This window comes from Hemiscyllium ocellatum, chromosome 11 (assembly GCF_020745735.1).
Source record: "Hemiscyllium ocellatum isolate sHemOce1 chromosome 11, sHemOce1.pat.X.cur, whole genome shotgun sequence".
Lineage (NCBI taxonomy): Eukaryota > Metazoa > Chordata > Chondrichthyes > Orectolobiformes > Hemiscylliidae > Hemiscyllium > Hemiscyllium ocellatum.
The window spans coordinates 86,636,462-86,658,692 of record NC_083411.1 but is presented as its reverse complement, the minus strand read 5'-3'; the positions used below and the strand labels follow the sequence as shown (position 1 = coordinate 86,658,692).

Below are 22,231 nucleotides of genomic sequence, written 5' to 3'. Positions count from 1 at the left end.
GATCACTTAAACATTATCAATAAGAAAGGTCACTCAGGTCATGTAAATTCACTGATCAATACCCTAAAGTGCCTCCATTATAGAATCTAATTGCTTTATAAATAATTCCAAGGCTTTTGACTTCAAATTTCTATTTTGCATATTGATTACATCTGTGTGTGAGGAAGAATTTCCTCATACTACTCCTTAATTTATCTAGTTTTAACCCATGCACCTGTCCATACCTTACTCACACACATTAAAGCCATACTTCAGATTTGTCTTCTTCATTCTCACAGAGCCCTTAAACTGTCAATAAATCCGCAAATATCTTCTTTACTATGCTGAAAAGTAAAATTCCTTCTCAACTTCTTTCATAATTCCGAGCTTTGACACTAAAGGAGGATTGAGACTAATGAAAGGATGGGATTGGGTTTGATGTTTAAAACTTTAAAAATCAGATTCATGAAACAAATGATCTTTGACCTATCTACCTCCGACTTTAATGAAGGCCCAAAAGTGGGCAAGCAGCAAACCGACTGCAAAGAGCACTTTAAATATTGTCATGATGTTGTGACCCTCATCGGTATTAAGCCATGTACTGACCTGACTCGGACACATATCAAGTCCTTCCTCATCACTGGATCGAAATTCTAGAAAATATTAATAAAACTGGGGGTGTTTTTCACGGACCCAGAATGAAGGTCTACCGTTAAATAATCGGCTTTTGTAAGACAACTAGGAATGGGCTAACTGACCTTGCTAGTAGTGCCTATATTGCAAGAATGAACAGATGACATGAATTTCATATGGTACATGAGTCACCTACTTTTACATCCGCTGTGTCATGTTTGTCTGCATTAACTTTTATTTCTAATTGTACTAACAACCAAACTATTTACTCATTCTGTAACTCCTCAGTTGCCCCTCCAAGTTCATAATCTTACCTTGTTTAATTTCATTAGCCATTTCAACCTCTTCTCATTATGCAAATTAGAACTAGCCCAGTTCTCATTTCCTCAAAGAAAACTATCTGGCTTGTCATTTCTGAAATTCAAATTGGCTGCTTCCAATTACTTTCTCTTCACTTAGATAATGCATCATTTTAGTTTTGATTAAAGATTCCAAAACTTTTCCTATCACAGATGTTAAACTAACAGCCTTGCAATTACTTTAAGTATAAGAGAGACTAATGTTTCTGCAGTTTATTGAGCTACCCTGTTTGAATGTGGGTGACACACTGACATGGTTTCAATCTAGTGGTAGCTCCCACTGTTTGCAAACTTCCTTATAATGGTCACTGTTGCATAAAACTCCAGGCTGAACTTCATTAGAACTCTGGGATAGATATCTTTATGTCTCGTCTCGTATAGGCCTTGGGCCTTTATATTATTATTTTATAGCAAAGTCATTAATTTTTAAAATTCTCTCCATCTGGAGAGACTATTGTTTATGCTGTCCTTGTGAATACTTGGAGTAAGTAGTCAGTTAGAAAATTGAATCCCAACTTTGCTGCTCCACTATTTCCAACAATAGAGGCATTACACCAAGTGCAATATGGCTACTCTGCATGCACAGATATGACAAGTGTCCTCATCTGGTTGTGAAAGGATAGGCCAGAGGCAGCTCCTGTGTATGTACTGATGATGTCACCACTTTCCCAGCATGGTGATGGCACAATAAATGCTTCACCACTGGTCAGGGACAGAGTCAAAGGTTGGCACTGAGACTGGGAGCTGCAGCGAGTTGGGGAGGTTGAGAGTGGGCAGAGATATTGGGATCACTCATGATGCTGAGTATGAGGAAGCCCAAAGTCATTGTCGATAGCATCTAACTTGAGCTTCAATCCTGCTATCCAGCAACTTTCCTAGATGTACCAAACAGTTCATAATTTGAACTGAGCTTTAAAGAACACATCATATTTATCACTGACAGTTTATTTCCACTCTAACACAGAAATTATGCCATGAAAATATTGATACAAGCCTATATTGCCTTCAGAGTATTAGGTACTCTAAGATGTCATCACTAAGTCTATATCATCCCTGGTCTTCTCCATAAATTAATTTAAATAGATTTGAAAATACCTCATACTGTTTGCTTCATGCACCTCTATCTGCAAAGATCATGTTTACTTACTCTCGATCTTCTGTGACTTGGCTGCACTTTACTTTTATAACCTCCTTTTATTCTAATCAACATTTTGAACTGTCCATTCATTTGCATATGTCATCTGTTATTCTTTCTCCGCTTTCACTTGCCATGTTGACAGAGCTTTCACTGACCTCACGTCTACTTTGTATAACTTCTCATCTGAAACACAATGCAGTTGTCTGCATCTTTATATGTTTCCTCATGAGCTATGTTTTTGATCAAGGTTTATGCTACTCCTAATATCTCTAATTTGGCACTCATTTTCCTTATGTCAATATATAAAACATCTTGGAGAGCTTCTATCATTAAACATGCTACAAGGATGAAGATTGTTGGAAAGAATAATTCTCTTGTATTCCTGAAGAGTCTCCTGCATCAATGACTGAGATGATACTCCTTAATTGTGTGCAAGAATTAATCAATATCTTGTCTGTTGCGAGCTGAAAGCTTTGGCAATGTTTCCCCAGTCCACACAGTAAGTCGCCTGAGGCGGGAATTGAACGCGGGTCTCAGGCACTGTGAGACAGCAGTACTCACCACTGTGCCACCGTGCCGCCCACAAATGAAATTTGAAATGGAACAATTGTAATTTTCTTGTGTGGTAAGAAAGAACTGATCCTTGACTGAGAAGCAAAATCAACCGAAAGGAAATTAATATGAAAAGTGTGTGCCCAGTCACAAAAGACAGAGGAAAGCTACTGTAGAGAAGGTACATTTAAACTGCAGGAGCTGTATGTGTGGTACAGTTAAATAGGACAGAAACTTAAAGTGATGGAGCAGAGACCGTGACTTGGCCAATATTACCAAAGAGTCCCCACAGTGTGGAAACAGGCCATTTGGCCCAACAAGTCCACGCTGACCCTCCAAAGAGTTTCCCACCCAAACCCATTCCCCTAACCCATCACTTTCTATTTCCCCTGATTAATATCCCCTAACCTACGCATCCCTGAACACCATGGGCAAGTTTGCATGGCCAATTCACCTAAAGTGCACATCTTTGGACTATGGGAGGAAATTTGGGTACCCGGAGGAAAGCCATGCAGATGCAGGGAGAGCTTCATGTAGACAGTCGCCCGAGGCTGGGGTCAAGCCTGGGTCCCTGGCACTGTGAGGCTGCAGTACTTACCACTGAGCCACTGTGGCTGAGCTTTGCCAGAACTGACCAGATTATTTAATTGGGTTTATGAATGGAATCAATTATAGGCACCTCTGATTAATTATGTCACCTAAACTATTATGCACCTACTTAAGGAGGTTGTGCAAAAGTCTGATGTTTGGTTTGTGAACATCTCTGGGGATCTCAGTTAGAATATAACTGATAATGAAATGACTTATGAGTTGAATTAATTGAGTGGCGAGGTGAGAGATCCTACACACTAGAGGCTGAATCCGAAAACTTTGGAATTGCGCATGATGCTACATATCTTCACAGAGTGATACGGTTGTCTGTAGTTGGCAAATGTTAATTTGGATCCAAGCCAGTTGGTTAGTCAGAAATGAAGGTAACTTTCTTTGAGGATAGATTTTTATTAGCTACTTAGTTTTACTGCTACTCCAATACAGCAGTTACATCTGCTCCTCTTTCATGTTTGTATCCTTCCAGTTAATTAATTGATCAAATAACCCCAACCAACTGTTGAACTAATGCTTACATTAACATAATAGAAGCATCTTTGTTGCATCAACTATCTAAAGTCAATTTTACCTTTTTATTTGATGCATCATTTGCCTGTTAGATAAAGTTCAATTTATATTGGTTCTGATTTGTGCTAAAGTTAAAAGCTATAACAAGTGGGATCTTGTTGGGAACCTCTTCATTTGGTGGTTGACTAGTAAATTTGGATGATTTGTTATGGTTCCCCATGCGGATCAAAACACCATCCTCTCAAAACACTCCATTTCTCAAATTCTCAGTTCTTAGTTTGTCTCCTTGTAGGAAAGAGAGTACAGAGCTCAAGGGAAAGAGGTAAAACCTGGGGTCACCCATCAGTCATGGACATCCTGAATACTGCAGAGAGGAGGTGATGGAGTTGATAGAGATTATCAGTATTTCCATATGATAAAGCCACATGGAACACAACACTTATTTAAATTTAAGTGATGTTAACATGAGTTGAAATCCAATAACTGCACCATGATTACTTTGATCCTTTTCCTCTCGTCAAATCTATTTCATATCTTTCCTCTCTCATTGGGCTCCCTGGGATTTTCTTTGCTGCAGTTGGCATGAGGGGAGGCTAAGGCTTTCTCAGAAGAGATTGTGAGCATTCTGATGGAGCCCTATCACTTGATAAACATGCAGCCTCTGTTAGCTCGGATATACCAACCTGAGCAAGACCTTCAATGCAGGGAGATAGGTTGTCACATGGTTAGTCACACTTCATAACTGGTGTTAGGGGACAGAGACAATATTGAAAAGTCCCCAATAAAGATTGCAGAACTCATTGAGCTCAGTTCAGCTGAGCACAGGTATTGAGGCTAGAGGTTGGAAAGAGGAAAATTGTGGAGCAGCAACAGGAAATGTGTTAATAACTTTTGACATTATCGGTGGCTCAGAATATCGTGGGAGAGAGATTGAAGGATCCCATCTCTACCATTGATGTTTCAGGTCTTGTTGCTGATGACCACTTCCACACAGACAGGCACCATTTTCATGGAGCATCTGATGCAGGAAGAGACTAATTGCATTCTGGTCATCATCTGCATGCTCAGATCACCAGCTAAGTATCTGAAGAAAGCCTTGTTTGGCCATGCAAAACTTCACCTGTCTGATTCTGCTCAAGCTGCTTTCACTTCCCATCTCCTGGCTGTCCACTCCTTAGTCAGAGGCCACAAACTGACTCCTATCTTATTGACAGAATCTGGCCCTGCATCGGTGCTGGGGGGCCTGTCTTTGGTTGGGCACCAAAACCAGGAATTGTCCACCTTGTACATCTGAGTACTCAAGGCAGGAAAATGAGCAGCCTGCCTCTGGCTCCACATTCATGTGCTATATAGCTTCACAAACTCAGATTAGTATCCTTGTAGAAATCTATCACAGGCATCTCTGGCAGCTGGGTGACAGACTACAGGAGGGCCCCTCATCTGCTACTCCTCTTCATACTTTTCTACCTCTGAGGATATAGAATGACCATCACCCTGCTCCTTATGCAGTTCTAGTCCTCTCTCAAGCTCAACATTGTGCAAGGTACAGTAGGTTATTACCATTCTGGGCACTTTACTGATGCAGGCTAAAGATTGTTCAAATCACATCTCTACCTCCCTGCTAACTTTCTCAATGCCCATGCTGTGCTGGTGTGGCCCTGATTGTATCTTTACTTTGCGGCAGTGGTAGGGATGCAAGTACTGTAGATTCCATCAGTCACATCCTCACCCTTATCTCCAGAGAGAAGTCTGGTGAAGCAAAGTTCTTTGGAGATGCCACTGGCATTTAATCATGGCAGCTCCCAGGAGAACCTGCATATGCAATGCAAAGAAAACCTTCCAGTGTTCCCATTCCAGCTGAACATTAATGGAGTGAATCCCTCCCTACTGATGCATACCTGTGGATGATCAGATGTCATTTTTATTGCCATTTGTCAATGACTCATTGCACCTGTGGATATCTCTTGCAGGAAGGCTTTGTCTCAGGATATAGCAGATAGCAGCACTGACCTAAAATGACTGCCGGTTAGCTGAGGGAAAAGGCTGCTGCTGCAGCACAGATAACCCTTGGCCTTATCTATACTGCAAACCATCTTCTTAAACCCATCTCCAATCTCACCTCCAGAAACAAGAAGATTCAATTGGTAGCAGTTTCAACTAATGAAACTCTAAAAGCACAGGTGTAAAATTATGAATGAATGACTTTTTAAAGGTCAACACACTCATTGTCACTATAGGGTCAATTTCTTCTATAGAGTGGGAATGGATATGTAATTGCCATAACTTTGCATGGACAGTATGAGGGGCCATAGCTTGGCATGGAGGGTGCGAGGGGTCATGGACTGGGCAACGGGCATAGCATGGCAGGGGAGTATGGGTAAAACCTTTTGAACCTACCTTTCAATGGATTTGCTCATCCATTCTCTGTAGCACGATAGCTTGGAGGTGCCATGAATAACAAGTTTTAAACTCCTGGCCCAGACTCCATGACAATTCCGGAGGACTAGAGAATGTCCATTTTCTCACTGGAATCAGTGAGGTCTGGAATGAGATGTGCAGACATATGACCTCAGTCAGCCCTTAACCTCAACTGGCACTGGTGAAACCTGGAGATGCTGGGAATGGGGTCAGGAATTCAAGAATTGGTTTGGGGTTGCCACCTTCATCCCATCCCGGGATTCTACCTGATTCCATGAAAATTCTCCCCAAATATCTTCTAATGTGGATCAACGTCATATTTTGTTTTATAATGCACCAGTGAAGCGCCTTGTTTTATTACATTAAAGGTATTGTATAAGTTTATCTTTTGCTGCTCCTGTCCCTAATCAGAGATGCAAGATAAAATTTTAAAAACTGCTACCATACTGCGATAAAGGTTGCCAGTACAGAGGGGTAGACCAAGGAGGATTTCATTTGATTTAGGTTTATTGTTACATGTACTCAAGTACAGGGTACAAGAGTACAGTGACATTGTACTCTGAAATTAATACAATGTTGCCATTCCCCGCACCATCTTAGCTATAAAGGTACCTGGGTACAAAATCTTTAGAAAAATAAATAAATAACTTAGAAGAGTTAGAGTGCAAGACAGTAGAAGTGACTTCCAACATTGTGAAATCACCTGAAAATACGTTTGAGAACCAATCATGTGAGTAAATGACTTTTACTGAGGTAAGGAAGGAGCTGTTTTTGTTCAGTATTCAGTTTATCCAGCTGTTACCCTGTCAAGCCCTGCTGTACTCTCAGCTTGTTGACACTGATGTGTTTCAGAGAGCTCAGAAACTGATTCATTGATGGTTAAAGCCAGAATGCAAACTTAATTATGCTTTTGATTTCCTTCTCGCACATTTAATTTTCAGACATGCCACCCCTCCTTGCTCACCTTCAAAGCTACATTCGTTAAATACAGAAGTTGGTGGGATCACAGCTGCTTTCCAGATCATCAACTCTATTTATTATCATTTTACTCTGCCTGACCCTGAGACCTACATGTGCCTGTGCCTCTCTGCAAATTAAAGTTCTGCTCTAGACGAAAAATTGAAAGGACTGCGGATGTTGGGAATCTGAAATAGAAACACAAAACGCTGGAAAATCTCAGCAGATCTTTTTATTTATTTTAAAACTTTTTTTTGAGTGCGAGCAGCAGCGGAGGTAAGACGAACCCGAAAGACTGCAGCTAAGGTAAGGCAGTTTTTTAAAAATTGTTTACCGGTAGCGGACAGCGTTGTTTTCCCTTTCACAGAAGGAGTGGGAGCAGCGGAGGAAGTGACGAGGACCAGAGGGGCACCCGGGAAGGAAGGCAGTGACCATATATATCAGCAAGGCGGCTAAACTGTAGTGTCTCCCACCCCCTCTCCTCCTCTAATCTAGTTAATAAGGTAAGGTTCATTCTAAACTTCCTCTATTGAATATAAGTTTGTTATTAATTTTATAGCAACTTGAACTAAACTTTCTACTTTAGTACCGAGTGGGTGTTCAGATAAGTCGGGTATGGATGCTAGGGCGGTTGCTTGCTCCTCCTGCAGAATGTGGCAGGTGGGAGACATGGCACACGTCTCCGCTGGCTACACCTGCGGGAAGTGCACCCAACTCCAGCACCTTGAAAACCGTGTTAGGGAATTGGAGTTGGAGCTGGATGAACTACGGATCATTCGGGAGGCTGAGGGGGTAATTGAGCGGAGTTACCGGGAGTTGGTCACTCCGAAGGCTCAGGACAAGGACAGATGGGTTACAGTTAGGGGGAAGAAAGGGGGCAGACAGAGAGTGCAGAGATCCCCTATTCCCTCAGCAATAAGTATACCGTTTTGGATACTGCTGGGGGGGGTGACCTACCTGAGGAAAGCCATAGCAGTCAGTTCTCTGGCACTGAGCCTGACACTGTGGCAAAGAAGGGAGGGGGGGCAGAATAGAAAAGTACTCGTGGTAGGGGACTCGATAGTTAGGGGAATCGACAGGAGATGTTGTGGTCAGGATCGGGATTCCCGGAAGGTATGTTGCCTCCCTGGTGCCAGGGTCCGGGACGTCTCTGATCGGGTGTATAAGGTTTTAAAAGGGGAGGGCGAACAGCTAGAAATCATGTTCCATATTGGCACTAATGATATAGCCAGGAAAAGGATCGAGGATATAAAAAGTGACATCAGGGAGTTAGGATGGAAGCTGCAAAGCAGGACGAACAGAGTAGTGTTCTCTAGTTTACTACCGGTGCCACAAGATAATGAGACGAGGTACAGGGAGCGGGCGCAGCTTAACACGTGGCTGCGCAGCTTGTGTAGGAGGGAGGGCTTCAGAGATGTAGATAATTGGGATGCCTTCTGGGGAAGGTGGGACTTGTACAAGAAGGACAGGTTGCATCTGAACTGGAAGTGGACCAATGTCCTGGGTGGAAGGTTTGCCTGAGTAGCTTGAGAGGGTTAAACTAGTGTGGCAGGGCGGGTGGGAACCTGAGCTGTATACTTGAGGTGAGAGTTGATGCAGATGAGGCAATAGCAAGAGGTAGACCAGCTAGTGGGAAGGATTTTCCTGGGAAGGAACTAAGGGATCAGTTAAAGTGTGTTTGCTTTAATGCAAGGAGTGTCAGGAATAAAAGTGATGAACTTAGAGCATGAATCAGTACCTGGTGCTATGATGTTGCGGCCATAACAGAGACATGGGTTTCTCAGGGGCAGGAATGGTTGCTGGATGTTCCAGGGTGTAGAGCATTTAAAAAGAATAGGCAGGGGGGACAAAGAGGATGGGGTGTAGCACTACTAATCAGAGAGGGTATCACAGCTACAGAAGCTTCCATTGTCAAGGAAGATCTGCCTACTGAGTCAGTATGGGTGAAAGTCAGGAACAGCAAGGGAGCAGTCACCTCATTAGGGATTTACTACAGGCCCCCCCCAATAGCAGCAGGGAGATGGAAGAAAGCAAAGGTCGGCAGATTTTGGAGAAGTGTGGACATAGTAGGATTGTTGTAATGAGTGACTTTAACTTTCCCAATATTGATTGGAACCTCCTTTGAGCAGAAGATTTGAATGGAGCTGTTTTTGTAAGGTGTGTTCAGGAGGGTTTCCTAACTCAGTACATTGACAGGCCGACGAGGGGAGAGGCCATTCTAGACTTGGTGCTCGGAAACAAGCCGGGGCAGGTATCAGATCTTGTGGTGGGAGAGCATTTTGGCGATAGTGACCACAACTGCCTCACATTCTATATAGCTATGGTGAAGGAGAGGATTAGGCAAAATGGGGGGATATTTAATTGGGGGAGAGGAAACTATGATGTGATTAGACATGAGTTAGGAAGCATGGATTGGGAGCAATTGTTCCATGGTAAAGGCACTATAGACATGTGGAGACTGTTTAAGGAACAGTTGTTGCAAGTGATGAATAAATATGTCCCTCTGAGACAGGCAAGAAGTGGTAAGATAAAGGAACCTTGGAAGACGAGAGCGGTGGAGCTTCTCGTCAAAAGGAAAAAGGTAGCTTACATAAGGTGGAGGAAGCTAGGGTCAAGCTCAGCTCTAGAGGATTACAGGCAGGCGAAGAAGGAGCTCAAAAATGGTCTGAGGAGAGCAGGAGGGGGCATGAGAAAGGCTTGGCAGAAGGGATTAGGGAGAACACAAAGGCATTTTACACTTATGTGAGGAATAAGAGAATGGTCAAGGTGTTAGAAAGGATTCTGAGGGATAGGATTTATGACCATCTGGAAGAGCTTGACTTGATTAAATGCAGTCAACACGGCTTTGTGAGGGGCAGGTCATGCCTTACAAACCTTATCGAGTTATTTGAGGATGTGACTAGAAAAGTTGATGAGGGTCAAGCTGTGGTTGTGGTGTATATGGACTTCAGCAAGGCATTTGATAAGGTTCCCCATGGTAGGCTCATTCAAAAGGTCAGGAGGAATGGGATACAGGGGAACTTAGCTGTCTGGATACAGAATTGGCTGGCCGACAGGAGACAGCGAGTGGTAGTAGAAGGAAAATATTCTGCCTGGAAGTCTGTGGTGAGTAGCGTTCCACAGGGCTCTGTCTTGGGCCTCTATTGTTTGTAATTTTTATTAATGACTTGGATGGGGGGATTGAAGGATGGGTCAGCAAGTTTGCAGATGACACAAAAATTGGAGGTGTTGTTGACAGTATAGACGGCTGTTGTAGGCTGCAGCGGGACATTGACAGGATGCAGAGATGGGCTGAGAGGTGGCAGATGGAGTTCAACCTGGATAAATGCGAGGTGATCCATTTTGGAACGTCGAATTTGAAAGCTGAGTACAGATAGGATAGGGTTCTTGGCAGTGTGGAGGAACAGAGAGATCTTGGTGTGCAGATGCATAGATCCCTTAAATGGCTACCCAAGTGGACAGGGTTGTTAAGAAAGCATTTGGTGTTTTGGCTTTCATTAACAGGGGGATTAAAGTTAAGATCTTGTTGCAGCTCTATAAAACTTTGGTAAGACCACACTTGGAATACCGCATCCAGTTCTGGTCATCCTATTATAGGAAAGATGTGGATGCTTTGAAGAGAGTTCAGAGGAGGTTTACCAGGATGCTGCCTGGACTGGAGGGCTTATCTTATGAGGAGAGGTTGACTGAGCTCAGACTTTTTTCATTGGAGGAAAGGAGGAGGAGAGGGGACCTAATTGAGGTATACAAGATAATTTAGTGGCATAGATAGAGTTGATAGCCAGAGACTATTTCCCAGGGCAGAAGTGACTAACACGAGGGGTCATAGTTTTAAGCTGGTTGGAGGAAAGTATAGAGGGGATGTCAGAGGCGGGCTCTTTACACAGAGAGTTGTGAGAGCATGGAATGCATTGCCAGCAGCAGTTGTGGAAGCAAGGTCATTGGGGACATTTAAGAGACTACTGGACATGCATATGGTCACAGAAATTTGAGGAATAATTCTATGTAACAATTCAAAATGCATGGACTGGTCTACATGAACTGGTCTAAATAACAGAACTACATGAGGATCAGTGGTCGGCACAACATCGTGGGCTGAAGGGCCTGTTCTGTGCTGTACTGTTCTATGTTCTATCTGTCAAAATCTATGGAAAGAAATCAAAGTTAACGTTTCGGGTCCATTGATCCTTCTTCAGAAGGATGTATCAAGTGCTGAAGAAGGGTCACTGGAACTGAAAAATTAACTCTAATTTCTCTCCACAGATGCTGCCAGTTATGCTGAGATTTTCCAACAGTTACTATTTTTGCTTAAAATTCTGCCCCATGTCTTTAGCATTGTCTAACTAGATGAAAAATAATCAGCAGAACTCAAGGAAGGTGGACAGAAGCGAACAAGCAAAAAGAATGTTAATGTTAATCATAAGTATTTTGAGACAATTTACAAGTAAAATGAGATACTAAAAGCACGACTCTCCATTTGAGGTGTCATGAGTGGGATGGAAGAGGAGACCGTTGTCTAGGTTTACTTACTTGATGTAATATGGCACTTTGTTTGGTGAGATGGCCCTCTCCCAGGGAACCTGGACAGAAGCTGGAAGTATGAGTCATACAGAGATTTGGATAGAAAATATGAAAACAAAATTTGCAAAATCACTTTACAGCATAAATTGCATTTTAGGTCATACATTTGAATTCATCAGCTCTCATCTTGAAGTATGTAGGCGATTATCCCTGTGATCTAATTGTCATAACAAGAAAAATTACAGTTTGCTTTGACTAAATGTGTAAAGACAATGTGTACATTTTATAACGTTTCTCAAAGTTCAGGAGAATTGAATTTTAAAGGAACTTTTACTTTAAAGCTCAAATCATTTATTTGGTTGCCAGTAAAATGGTGTTCAGCGTTCACATTGTAGAATAATTCTATGCAACAATTCAAAATGCATGGACTGGTCTACATGAACTGGTCTAAATAACAGAAGTACAAGGTATCAGATGTACCCCATATACAGGATAAAAGCAGAAAGAGTAAGTTAAAAAGGTACCGAGGTAATGATCGGTAAATTACACAGGTTACTAGACATTGATGAGTGACTCCTGTGAAGGATAATGGATATTGTGAATTGTTTTCTACATATAAACATCTCAACATGAATATTAAAAAGAAGTAAATGTGAGGAAAAGTACAGTCTTTTTTTGGGAGAAGAAGGATGAAAGTATGGAATTCAAGAAGATGGTCTGGATTGTTTTTAAACAGATTGCTACAAGAAGCAAAGAGATAATAGATGTCAGGATTTAAAAAGTGGAGAAATTCCCAGCTCCAGATGAATTGTACCCAAGGCTGCTGTGGGAGACAAGAGAGCAAATTACAGCAGCCTTGACCCAAATTTTCGAATAATTTCTGGCATCATGGGAGATGCCAGAGGACTGGAGGACCGCTAATGCAATTCCACTTTACCAGTAGATAGAGACTCACTGGTCTATAGTTCCCTGGTCTAACATCAGTGATAGGGAAACTGTTAGAGAAATTAGTGCAAGAGAAAATTAATGTCTATTGAGAGAGGTAAGGTTTGATCAGGGATACCCAGCATGGCTTTGTCAGAGAGAGGTCATGCCTAACAATTCTAGCAGAATATTTTGAGGATGTGACCAAGTGTTTTGATGAGGGTAGGGCAGTTTATGTGGATTTCAGCGATGCCTTTGACAAGGTGCCACATGGGAAACCAATAACGAAAGTAAAAGTCCATGAGATCTAGGGTAACTTGGCAAGTTGGATCCAAAATTGGCTCAGTGACAGGAGACAGAATATGGTGGAAGAAGGCTATGTGTCTGAATGGAACACAGCGTGCAGTGGCATACCACAGGGATCAGTGCTGGGTCCCTTATTGTTTGTGATATTCATAAATGAGGCAGATAAGAGTGTGGTGGTATGCCAAGTAAGTTTGTGGATGAGACAAACATTGATTGGATAGTTGACAGTGAGAAGGAATGTGTTAGGTTACCAGCGAAAGTAAAATGGATTGATCATATAGGCAGATCAGTAACAGATGGAATTTAATCCTCATAAATGTGAGGTGATGCACTTTGGAAGAAAGAATAAGCAAGGGAGTACTCAATGATTGGAAAACACCATTAAGCTCAAAGGAATAAAGGAATTTTGAGGATGCTTGTCCACAGATTCCTGCAGGACAGGTTAACAGGATGGTTAAGAAGGCATTTAGGATACTTGCCTTTATCCATCATGGCATAGATTAGAAGAGCGGGGAGGTCATGTCAGGGCTATACAGAATTTTGGTTAGGCCTACAGCTGGAATACTGTGTGAAGTTCTATTCACCACACTATAGAAGGATGTGATTGCATTGGACGGGGTGCAAAAGGGATTCATCAGGATGGAGCATTTCAGCAATGAGCACAGGTTGGATAGCTTGTTTTCTTTCAAGCAGAGAATCTTGAGGGAAGACAAGATTATAAGGTATATAAGTTTATGAGGGACATGGACAGGGTGAGTAGAAAGCAGCTGTTCTCCTTAGTTAAAGGGTCAATAACAAGAGGGCATAACTTTAAAGTTAAGGGCAGGAGGTTTAGAGGGCATATGAGGAAAGACATTTTCACCCAGAGATTGCTGGGGGTCTGGTTGAGAGGTTTGTGAGACAGAAAACCTCACAACTTTTAAAAGGTACTTAAAAAGCACTTGAAGTGTAAACACATTCAAGCCTATGGGCCTAATGTGGGAAAGTGGGACAAATGTGGGTAATCATATTTTTTTGGCAGTACAAACTCGCTGGACTGAATGGCCTCTTTTGTACTGTATGATTCTATGACTCTAAATGCAATTTAAACATAGATTTACTCTAGCAGGCTTTGAGAAGATTTGTAGCTCAGTTTGAGGTTCTGGATCAAAGATTGCTCACTGAGCTGGAAGGTGTATTTTCAGACATTTCATTACCATATTAGGTAACATCACCAGTGAGTCTCCGGTGAAGCACTGGTGTTATGACTTGCTTTCTACTTATGTGTTTAGGTTTCCTTGAGTTGGTGATGTTATTTCCGATGCTGATGTCATTTCCTGTTCTTTTTCTCAGTGGTGGTAAATGGGGTCCAGGTTGATGTGTTTATTGATACGGTTGCAGTTGAAATGCCATGCTTTTAGGAATTCTCGTGCGTGTCCATCCAGACCTTGGATGGATGTGTTGTCCCAGTCGATTAGAAAGCAGCATTAGAAACAACACTGAAAGACAACAAACTCACAGAAGAAACCCAGCAAACCATCAGATAGACAGTCACACCAACATTAAAAGAAAGGAAGAAGAAAGTAAACACACTGAATACACAAGAAAGGAAAGCACTAGAAGGACTCAAAAAAGATAAAAACTTTGTTATCCTACCTACAAACAAAAGACGCCTGACTGTCATTTTAAACTGAACAGGCTACATTGAGAAAGGGAACGCACTGCTTGTAGATACCGACACTTACCAACAGGTGGCGATAAACCTGACCTTCACAACTAGAGAACCGAACCACATTCTTACTAAAAACACTTCAGAGAGTTAAACAAGATAGACTTCCAAAAAAAATGGAACCAGATGGATCTAACACAGCACGCTTCTATGGATTACCCAAAATTCACAAACTAGGAGCTCCCCTTAGACACATTGGTGCTCCAGGTAGCGAGACTATGTGCAGACTAGCCAAGGAACTACACCAAAGACAAAACACTTAATAGAAGACTCATGCCACTCCACTCACTCCACCCAAGAATTCCTGAACACCATCAAAGACACTAAGATAGAAGAGAATGTAATAATGGTCTCCTTTGACGTAACAGTCCTGCTCACATCCATCAACATCAACCTGGTCAAAGAAACACTTATTACACTATTAGATGACCCAAAGACACATAAACCAAACACCACCAACCACACCAGCAAGGACAACATTGTCAAGCTAGTGGACCTGTGCCTTACCACCCATTTCACTTTCAATAACAAAACCTACAGACAAACCAATGGAACACCCATGGGATCACTGATATCAGGGTTCTTAGCAGAAGCAGTAATGCAGAGACCCGAACAAACAGCTCTGTCAACCATCCAACCCAACTTTGGGTCTGTTACATGGATAACACCTTTGTCATCACTAAACAAAACACATTAGAGGAAACCTCAAGACCATCAATAATATCCTTACTGGCATAAAATTCACTAAAGAGGAGGAAAACAACAACAAACTGCCATTCTTAGATATAGCAGTACAGCGAACAGCCAATGGGGAACTACAAACCAGGAAAACAACACATACTGACCAAATACCGAAGTACAGAAGCAATTATTCCAACACCCACAAAAAAAGCTGCAGTAGAACATTATTTCAATGAGCCACCACACACTGCAGCACAGAGGAACTACAAAGAGCACAGGAAAATCACCTATACAGCATATTCAAAAAGAACAGGTATCCAATGAACCCAGTTGAGGGTGTGTTGCTGGAAGAGCACAGCAGGTCAGGCAGCATCGAGGACCAGGAAAATTGACATTTTGGGCCGGAGCCCTTCATTTTCCTGCTCCTCGAATGCTGCCTAACCTACTCCAGCAACACATTTTCAACTCTGATCTCCAGCATCTGCAAACCTCACTCTCACCCAATGAACCCAGTCTGCCAATTACACAGCAACAAATTCAAACAAGCTGACAAAATGCGTCCAGAAACCCTGGTCACTTTTCCCTACATCAAAGACATCTTGGAAATGACTGCCAGACTACTCAGACCTCTTGGCATCATGATAGCCCACAAACCCACTGACACACTAAAATAGCAGCTAAAGAACTTAATGAACTATACAGACAACATGCAAAATGAACATCATTTACAAAATACCTTGCAAGAACTGTAGCAAACACTACATTGGACAAACAGTCAGAAAGCTAGCCAACAGGATACATGAACATCGATTAGCCATAAAACGACATGACCCACTATCACTCGTGTCCCTACAGATGAGGAAGGACATTTTGACTGGGACAACACATCCATTATAGGACAAGCCAAACAGAGACACACACAACAATTCTTAGAAGCAAGGCATTCCAACTGGAACGCTATCGACAAACACATCGTCTTAGACCTCATTTACCACCTCTGAACAGAAGAACAGGAAATGATATCACGACAGGAAATGACATCACCAACCCAATGAACCTAAACACATAAATAGAAAGCAGGTCATAATGCCAGTGCTTCACTGATGATATTACCTAGTATGGTGATTAGATTACTTACAGTGTGGAAACAGGCCCTTTGCCCAACAAGTCCACACCAACCCATCAAAGCACAACCTGCCCAGACCCATTCCCCTTCACCAAACACTATAGGCAACCTAACCTGCACATTTTTGGACTGTGGGAGGAAACCCATGCAGACACAGGGAGAATATGCAAACTCCACACAGTCAGTCGCCTGAGGCAGGAATTGAACCTGGGTCGCTGGTGCTGTGAGGCACAGTTCTAACCACTGGGCCACTGTGCTGCCCATGAAACAGTTGAAAACAAACCTTCCAGCTCATTGAGCAAACTTACATCCATAGATTGACTCTGTCAATCCTCAACCACTTTAAGTCAAATATATGCTGTGTTTAATAAAGTCAACTGAGTGTGTGATTAATTATTTGATTGTATGAATGTTAATAAAAAGAGTTCCTGTTCTCTTCATAAACTAAGCACACATCTCCAAACTATGTCTTACTGAACTTACTCGATAAAAAATGCTGGGACCCTGGGCCAAAGTCGCGGTGAGCATCTTGAAGCTGCTTGAGGCGTTCATTTATGGAAGTCTGTGGAATGAAGAGCAATAGCCATAAAGATCTAAGGACAGGATATTACATAGAACAGTGATTACAATAAAGGATTTGTAATTCCTTTCTGATCGAAGAATTCCATAAACATTTTGCTTATGGAAAGATAAGGGAGAATGATTGATTTGACTATAAAATATTCCACAAAACTATGGTCCAAAAAACTATTTTTCATAATCTTCTCTCCCACTTTATGTTTCCAATTTCAGTACTGTTGAATGTGAGGGTACCAGAGCTGAACTGTAACTGAGATGCTTTGATTCTATTTTGTGGCATGTATCTTATGTCAAATTTCAAATATCTGATAATTTAATTTTTAAAAAATGGAGAAATTTGTTTGACCTTTTTGTCTTTTTGAATGTACAATGAATAAGAGCCGAAAATCTAAAGTCTAGCACATTAAGACAACGGGCAGCAGCATGTTTTAAATACATTGTTTAATGCCAGAACCATATGTTCCGGTACTCCATTTCCAACACGTATAGGGAAGGAGAAGCCAGTTGAAGAAAAATATATGAAAAACACAGAAAAAAGTAATGTCCTGGACCAGAGAGATACTTTACCCTTACAGATTTCATATACAGTGAAGTATTTCCAAAATAAACTGGAAAGAAATGAAAAAAACTCATTCAAATTTGACACTTCATTTGACCCTGCTAATATTTTCTCCATTTTTAGTGCTTCATAGTAACCTTAAATTGACATTAGGCATTGACAACCTCCTTAAGCATCAAATGCATTTTACAAAAGCTGAAGCCTGGCATCACCTAATGATCACACACACACACTCACTCAAAGATTTTTCAAATATTCATAGAAGTTTTGAGTTTTATATGTCTTTCACTACAAGGCTTTCACTTCAAATTTCTTCCACTCACCAAGATTGTAAGCTCCCAATTCAACCTTAAGATCACAAACATCTTTATTGTAAACCTCCCTCACTTGGTTCTAATGTACTTGATGCTGGAGTATTGCACCTAAAGCTCTCTCTCCTTAGCATGGCTACTCCAGAAATTCAACTCGCTGTTGTCAAGACGTCTACACCCTTTTGGGAATTTCATCAGAACTGTGCTTGAAAGAGCTGTTTTCTACAATAGAATTGTACTAAACTGAAAAAAAAACTATTTGAGACCAGAACCATGCATGCAATCTATTCCGCCGCAATGATGAATATCTTGCTGATCTTTTTCATTGTCCATCTCCCATATACGCTGCTCACATGACAGTTACTGAAAGCAAGTTGCTTTACCAAAACTAATTTCTAAAGAAATCTAATTCTTAAAAAGTCACCTCAACCTAAAGTACAGAGTTTCCATGAAGTACAGGGGCCAGCACACTTGGGGGTTGTAAGAATAGAAAGATATACAGATAATCAAATACTGCATGAGAAAGTGGGTTTATGCATTCTGAATTAATTACTTAAACTGATCTAACTGGCCAGAATTGTAAAAGTAGCTTGCAAGGTTGGATTAGTATCCTGGAAGTTAATTTGGCTATGTTTGGTAGTCAAGAAAATATTTCACAGATCACCTGAGAGTAATTGACTCTCTTCATTAAGACTTTTAATTTGTGCTGTGTAGTTGATGCCATGGAAAATTGTACATAGATTTAATTGCCAAATTTTTCTCTTGTTCTATTTTAGCAAAAAAGAGTCTGGAATGAGATAAAAGTTATCTAACTCAAGGAGGTCACTGTTTTAATGATTATTTACAATGTACCTGTGAAAGTAATTTTTTGGTCTTGGAACCTTGTCAAAGGGTTTACTCTTTGTGGTCCAGTTTGAATGCACATTTGCTTATTGGTGATTGAATGTTTGTGTTTTTGTTCCCTAGAGTTCGAGATCTGGGAATGCTTTGAATTTAGTTATCATTTTGGGAATCTATGATGATTTGGAAGTGTAATATGTGTCCATATTAGTGTGGAACATATACGTTTAATGTAATGTACTTTTGAAGGAGCCATCAATGATTGTTCTTCTTACAGATCATGACTGCCCTACTGCCAATTTCCAACTAGTCACATTCTTTGATTTTTTCATGAAAGCCAATCTTATTTAATTGAAATCAGTTTAATATGGAAGAAAACAACATTACAATCTTTCAAAAATGTCTTTACCTTTGATTCCCTGCACCGTTTGACACCAGTATAAACCTCTCTCAACTCCGTTATAATTTCATGCTACTGCCAAAGATCAATTTCACCCCTTTTCACCCCCAGGTGTTGGACTAGTTAAAGAATTGCCTAAAGGAAGTAAAAGCAGTGGCACTATAACCAAATTAGAATCAATCTGCACATGGCTTTCCTATCAAAGTTTTCTGAAGCATGTTTATTTTGTAATTAATAAATCAATTAAGTTTGATCTTATGGTATAGTACAGTGACATTAACATTTCAGCATCCTGGCCTCAGGTGCAGAATGATTCTGTACCAGGATTAAAACAGATGTCTGCTCATTTCCTTAAATAAATGTCTCAGCCTAATAGTGAGGAAAATCACCCCAGACTTTAACATTTGCTCATTAAGTGAAGGAATTACAGTGAATTTTATATAATTAGTTAAAAATGTAAAACTGAAAGCATAAAAATGGATGTAAAGTATCCCAAACCAACAATCCTGTTTTCAGAAAATGATACGAACAGAATTAATTTTTTAAGTCGTTTTGGACTCATTTGTTTCCACATAAGTTTAAGACTCCAGCATCTCATTTGTGAGTATGCAGTGCCAGTTGTAACTTTATTCTATTTCAATTTCCCTTCCTCACTGAGAATTGAAATTTTAATTCAACATTATTTTGTAAAAAATATTTGTGTAACAAAAGTTAAGATACTAGTGTTAATATCTGTGTCTCTGGACTAGTCATTATTTGTGCATATGAAGCTTTTTGTTAACATGAACCTTACCAAACTATCAAAATAAAAATCGTGAGTGGACAAGATTTTTTTTTAATGCAGCTGCAGTCATTTCACAGACTATAACAATATAAATGAGTGATAACTGATCACATCCACTTAAAGAACCAAATTTGGGATTTAAATTGAGAGATTAGAACAAGGTAATTATAATGGATTTCGGAGTTGGAAACTGTGCACATTTTACATTATAAAATAGAGTATTAAATAAGTGAATTTCCAACTTATATTGAAGACTCTTAACAAAACTCATACTCAATACAAGGAAAACAGGTAATTCAATAGCAGAGTGGAATGTGCATATAATGAGACAATCCTGAAATAATTTTCTGCATACAACCCTAAGCAGATTTGAATGATTTTGTGACATGAAATTCTGTTTGTTCAGTTTCCATCTCTTAGTCAGAAAATATGGTTATATTAGTCAATATTTTAAACAATTTGTATTAATCCTGAATTACATAATCAGAATTAATTGGCAAGATCGATTGGTTTTTATACCTTTATACATTGTTAGTGATCTGTGTCATCGCCACATGGTTAATTTGAAGCATGGCTGCTTTGTTTAATGTTCACCTGGACCATCCCGTAAAACAAATTGAGCATTATGCCCCCAATTGGCAATAGAAGCAGGCAATATGAGGAGAAACTCTGTAAAGACACTGAGCCAAAAAAAGGGAGGTTGAAGCAAAAGCGCTGTAAAAAGACCCTAAGTTCTACTTGGGATCCCGAGCCTATGAGTTGCATACCAACACTATTTGAGGATGGGGGTGACACTGATGGGGATGAGGAATAGGGATTTTATCCCAGGATACCCACTGAGCCACTATTTCTCCTGATAGTTGCCAGCACATTCACTGATTCTAAACCTCCCCCTTATTCTGGAGATGATGGGTCCGGTATTGCTCACCAGCTTCATAGCTGACATCATGGGGATGAGCAGCCTGGACCATCCTCAACCAAGGGCCGTCCCAGGAAACAGAGTAATGTTAATGAACCAAGTCCCTGACCGCAAGGAGAACATGGCCCAATTTGCTCAATATGTCCAAAGGACAATACAGATGTATAACGCCACTCCTCAGGACTTGTTTGTTCTTTGCTGTATGATCCTGTCACCTGAAGAAGTTACCAAATGGCAAAGGTAGATTGGCCAGGGTGGTGCAGGGCCTGTCTGCAGTTACGAGGACTTGAAGGAGAGATTCCCTAACCATGATGTGGACCATTTAATTCAGTCATGAGAACGAGCCTTATAGCAACCTGTAAACATTAGTGACATACTGGAATGCAATCCCAGACCAAGCGAGTCAGGAGGTGACTATTGGGAGCGGTTTGCTGCCTATTACAAAACATTTGCAGGTGATCAAGCCTTTAATCGAGAAGCTGACATATCTTTGTTCAACATTATGCTTTTGCAATGTATTCCTTCTGGTGACATGATCTGGACAAACAATATGAGCTGGTCTAAAAATTCCAGTTGCAAATGAGATAAGTGGTGGTCTTCTACTGGGATAGATTTGAGTGGTGCTGGAAAAGCACAGCAGGTCAGGCAGCATCCGAGGAGCAGGAAAATCGATGTTTCGGGCAGGAGCCCTTCATCAGGAATGACTCTGTCCTGATGAGTCCTGCCCAAAACAATGATTTTCCTGCTCCTCAGATGCTGCCTGAGCTGCTGTGCTTTTCCAGCACCACTTTAATCTTGACTCTGATCTCCAGAATCTGCAGTCCTCACTTTTGCCCTTCTAGCGGGATAGCCAGAACAAGCCCAAACCGCGACCCAAGTTACATGTAAAAAACCCGGAAAAGTCCAGCGACTTTGTGATCTCTATACCCTGTGTGCCCACCCTGATGAGGATGATTGGGACCAGCACACCCACTGAGGGTGGAATCTACCTCAGATGCCCGCCCAACACCCACTGCTGAGCAGTCCTCCTGAGGGGACCCTGGAAAGGGGGACAGGCAGGCTCCAGTACTACATCTTTGGGACTGGGAACAAAACAGCAAAATCCAGGGAGAAGCACCTGCTGAAGAGTGCAAACTATGGACTCAAATGGAGTGCTCCCTCGATACTGAAACCAATCTATGGTTGACCCCTGCGTGACAAGTTTGTGTTCCCTCTTTGCTCCTATCTATCTTAGTTGATTATGTGCACAATTGTAAACGCTTGGGCAAGGAGGGAATGGGTAATACTTTATTATGATCCTGATGATACATGGATTTCCAGAAAGGAGCTAAGGAAAGAGCTAAAGCATATTTGATTTATAAAAAAGACGCATGCTATAAAAGAGATGCCCTGCAGTTCTAGAACCACCTCCTTGCCTGGTG

The 22,231-nt window shown here is 41.2% G+C and overlaps 1 protein-coding gene across 1 annotated transcript in view; it reads right to left on the bottom strand.

The window, feature by feature from the left end:
• Positions 1-22,231, bottom strand: part of drp2 (dystrophin related protein 2) — a 75,290-nt gene that overhangs the window by 28,803 nt on the left and 24,256 nt on the right. The window contains exons 6-7 of the mRNA XM_060832217.1: positions 16,902-16,980; positions 11,683-11,743 (exon numbers count right to left, since the gene is read on the bottom strand). Of these exons, the coding sequence (XP_060688200.1) occupies positions 11,683-11,743; positions 16,902-16,980 (140 nt within the window). The remainder of the gene's footprint in view (positions 1-11,682; positions 11,744-16,901; positions 16,981-22,231) is intronic.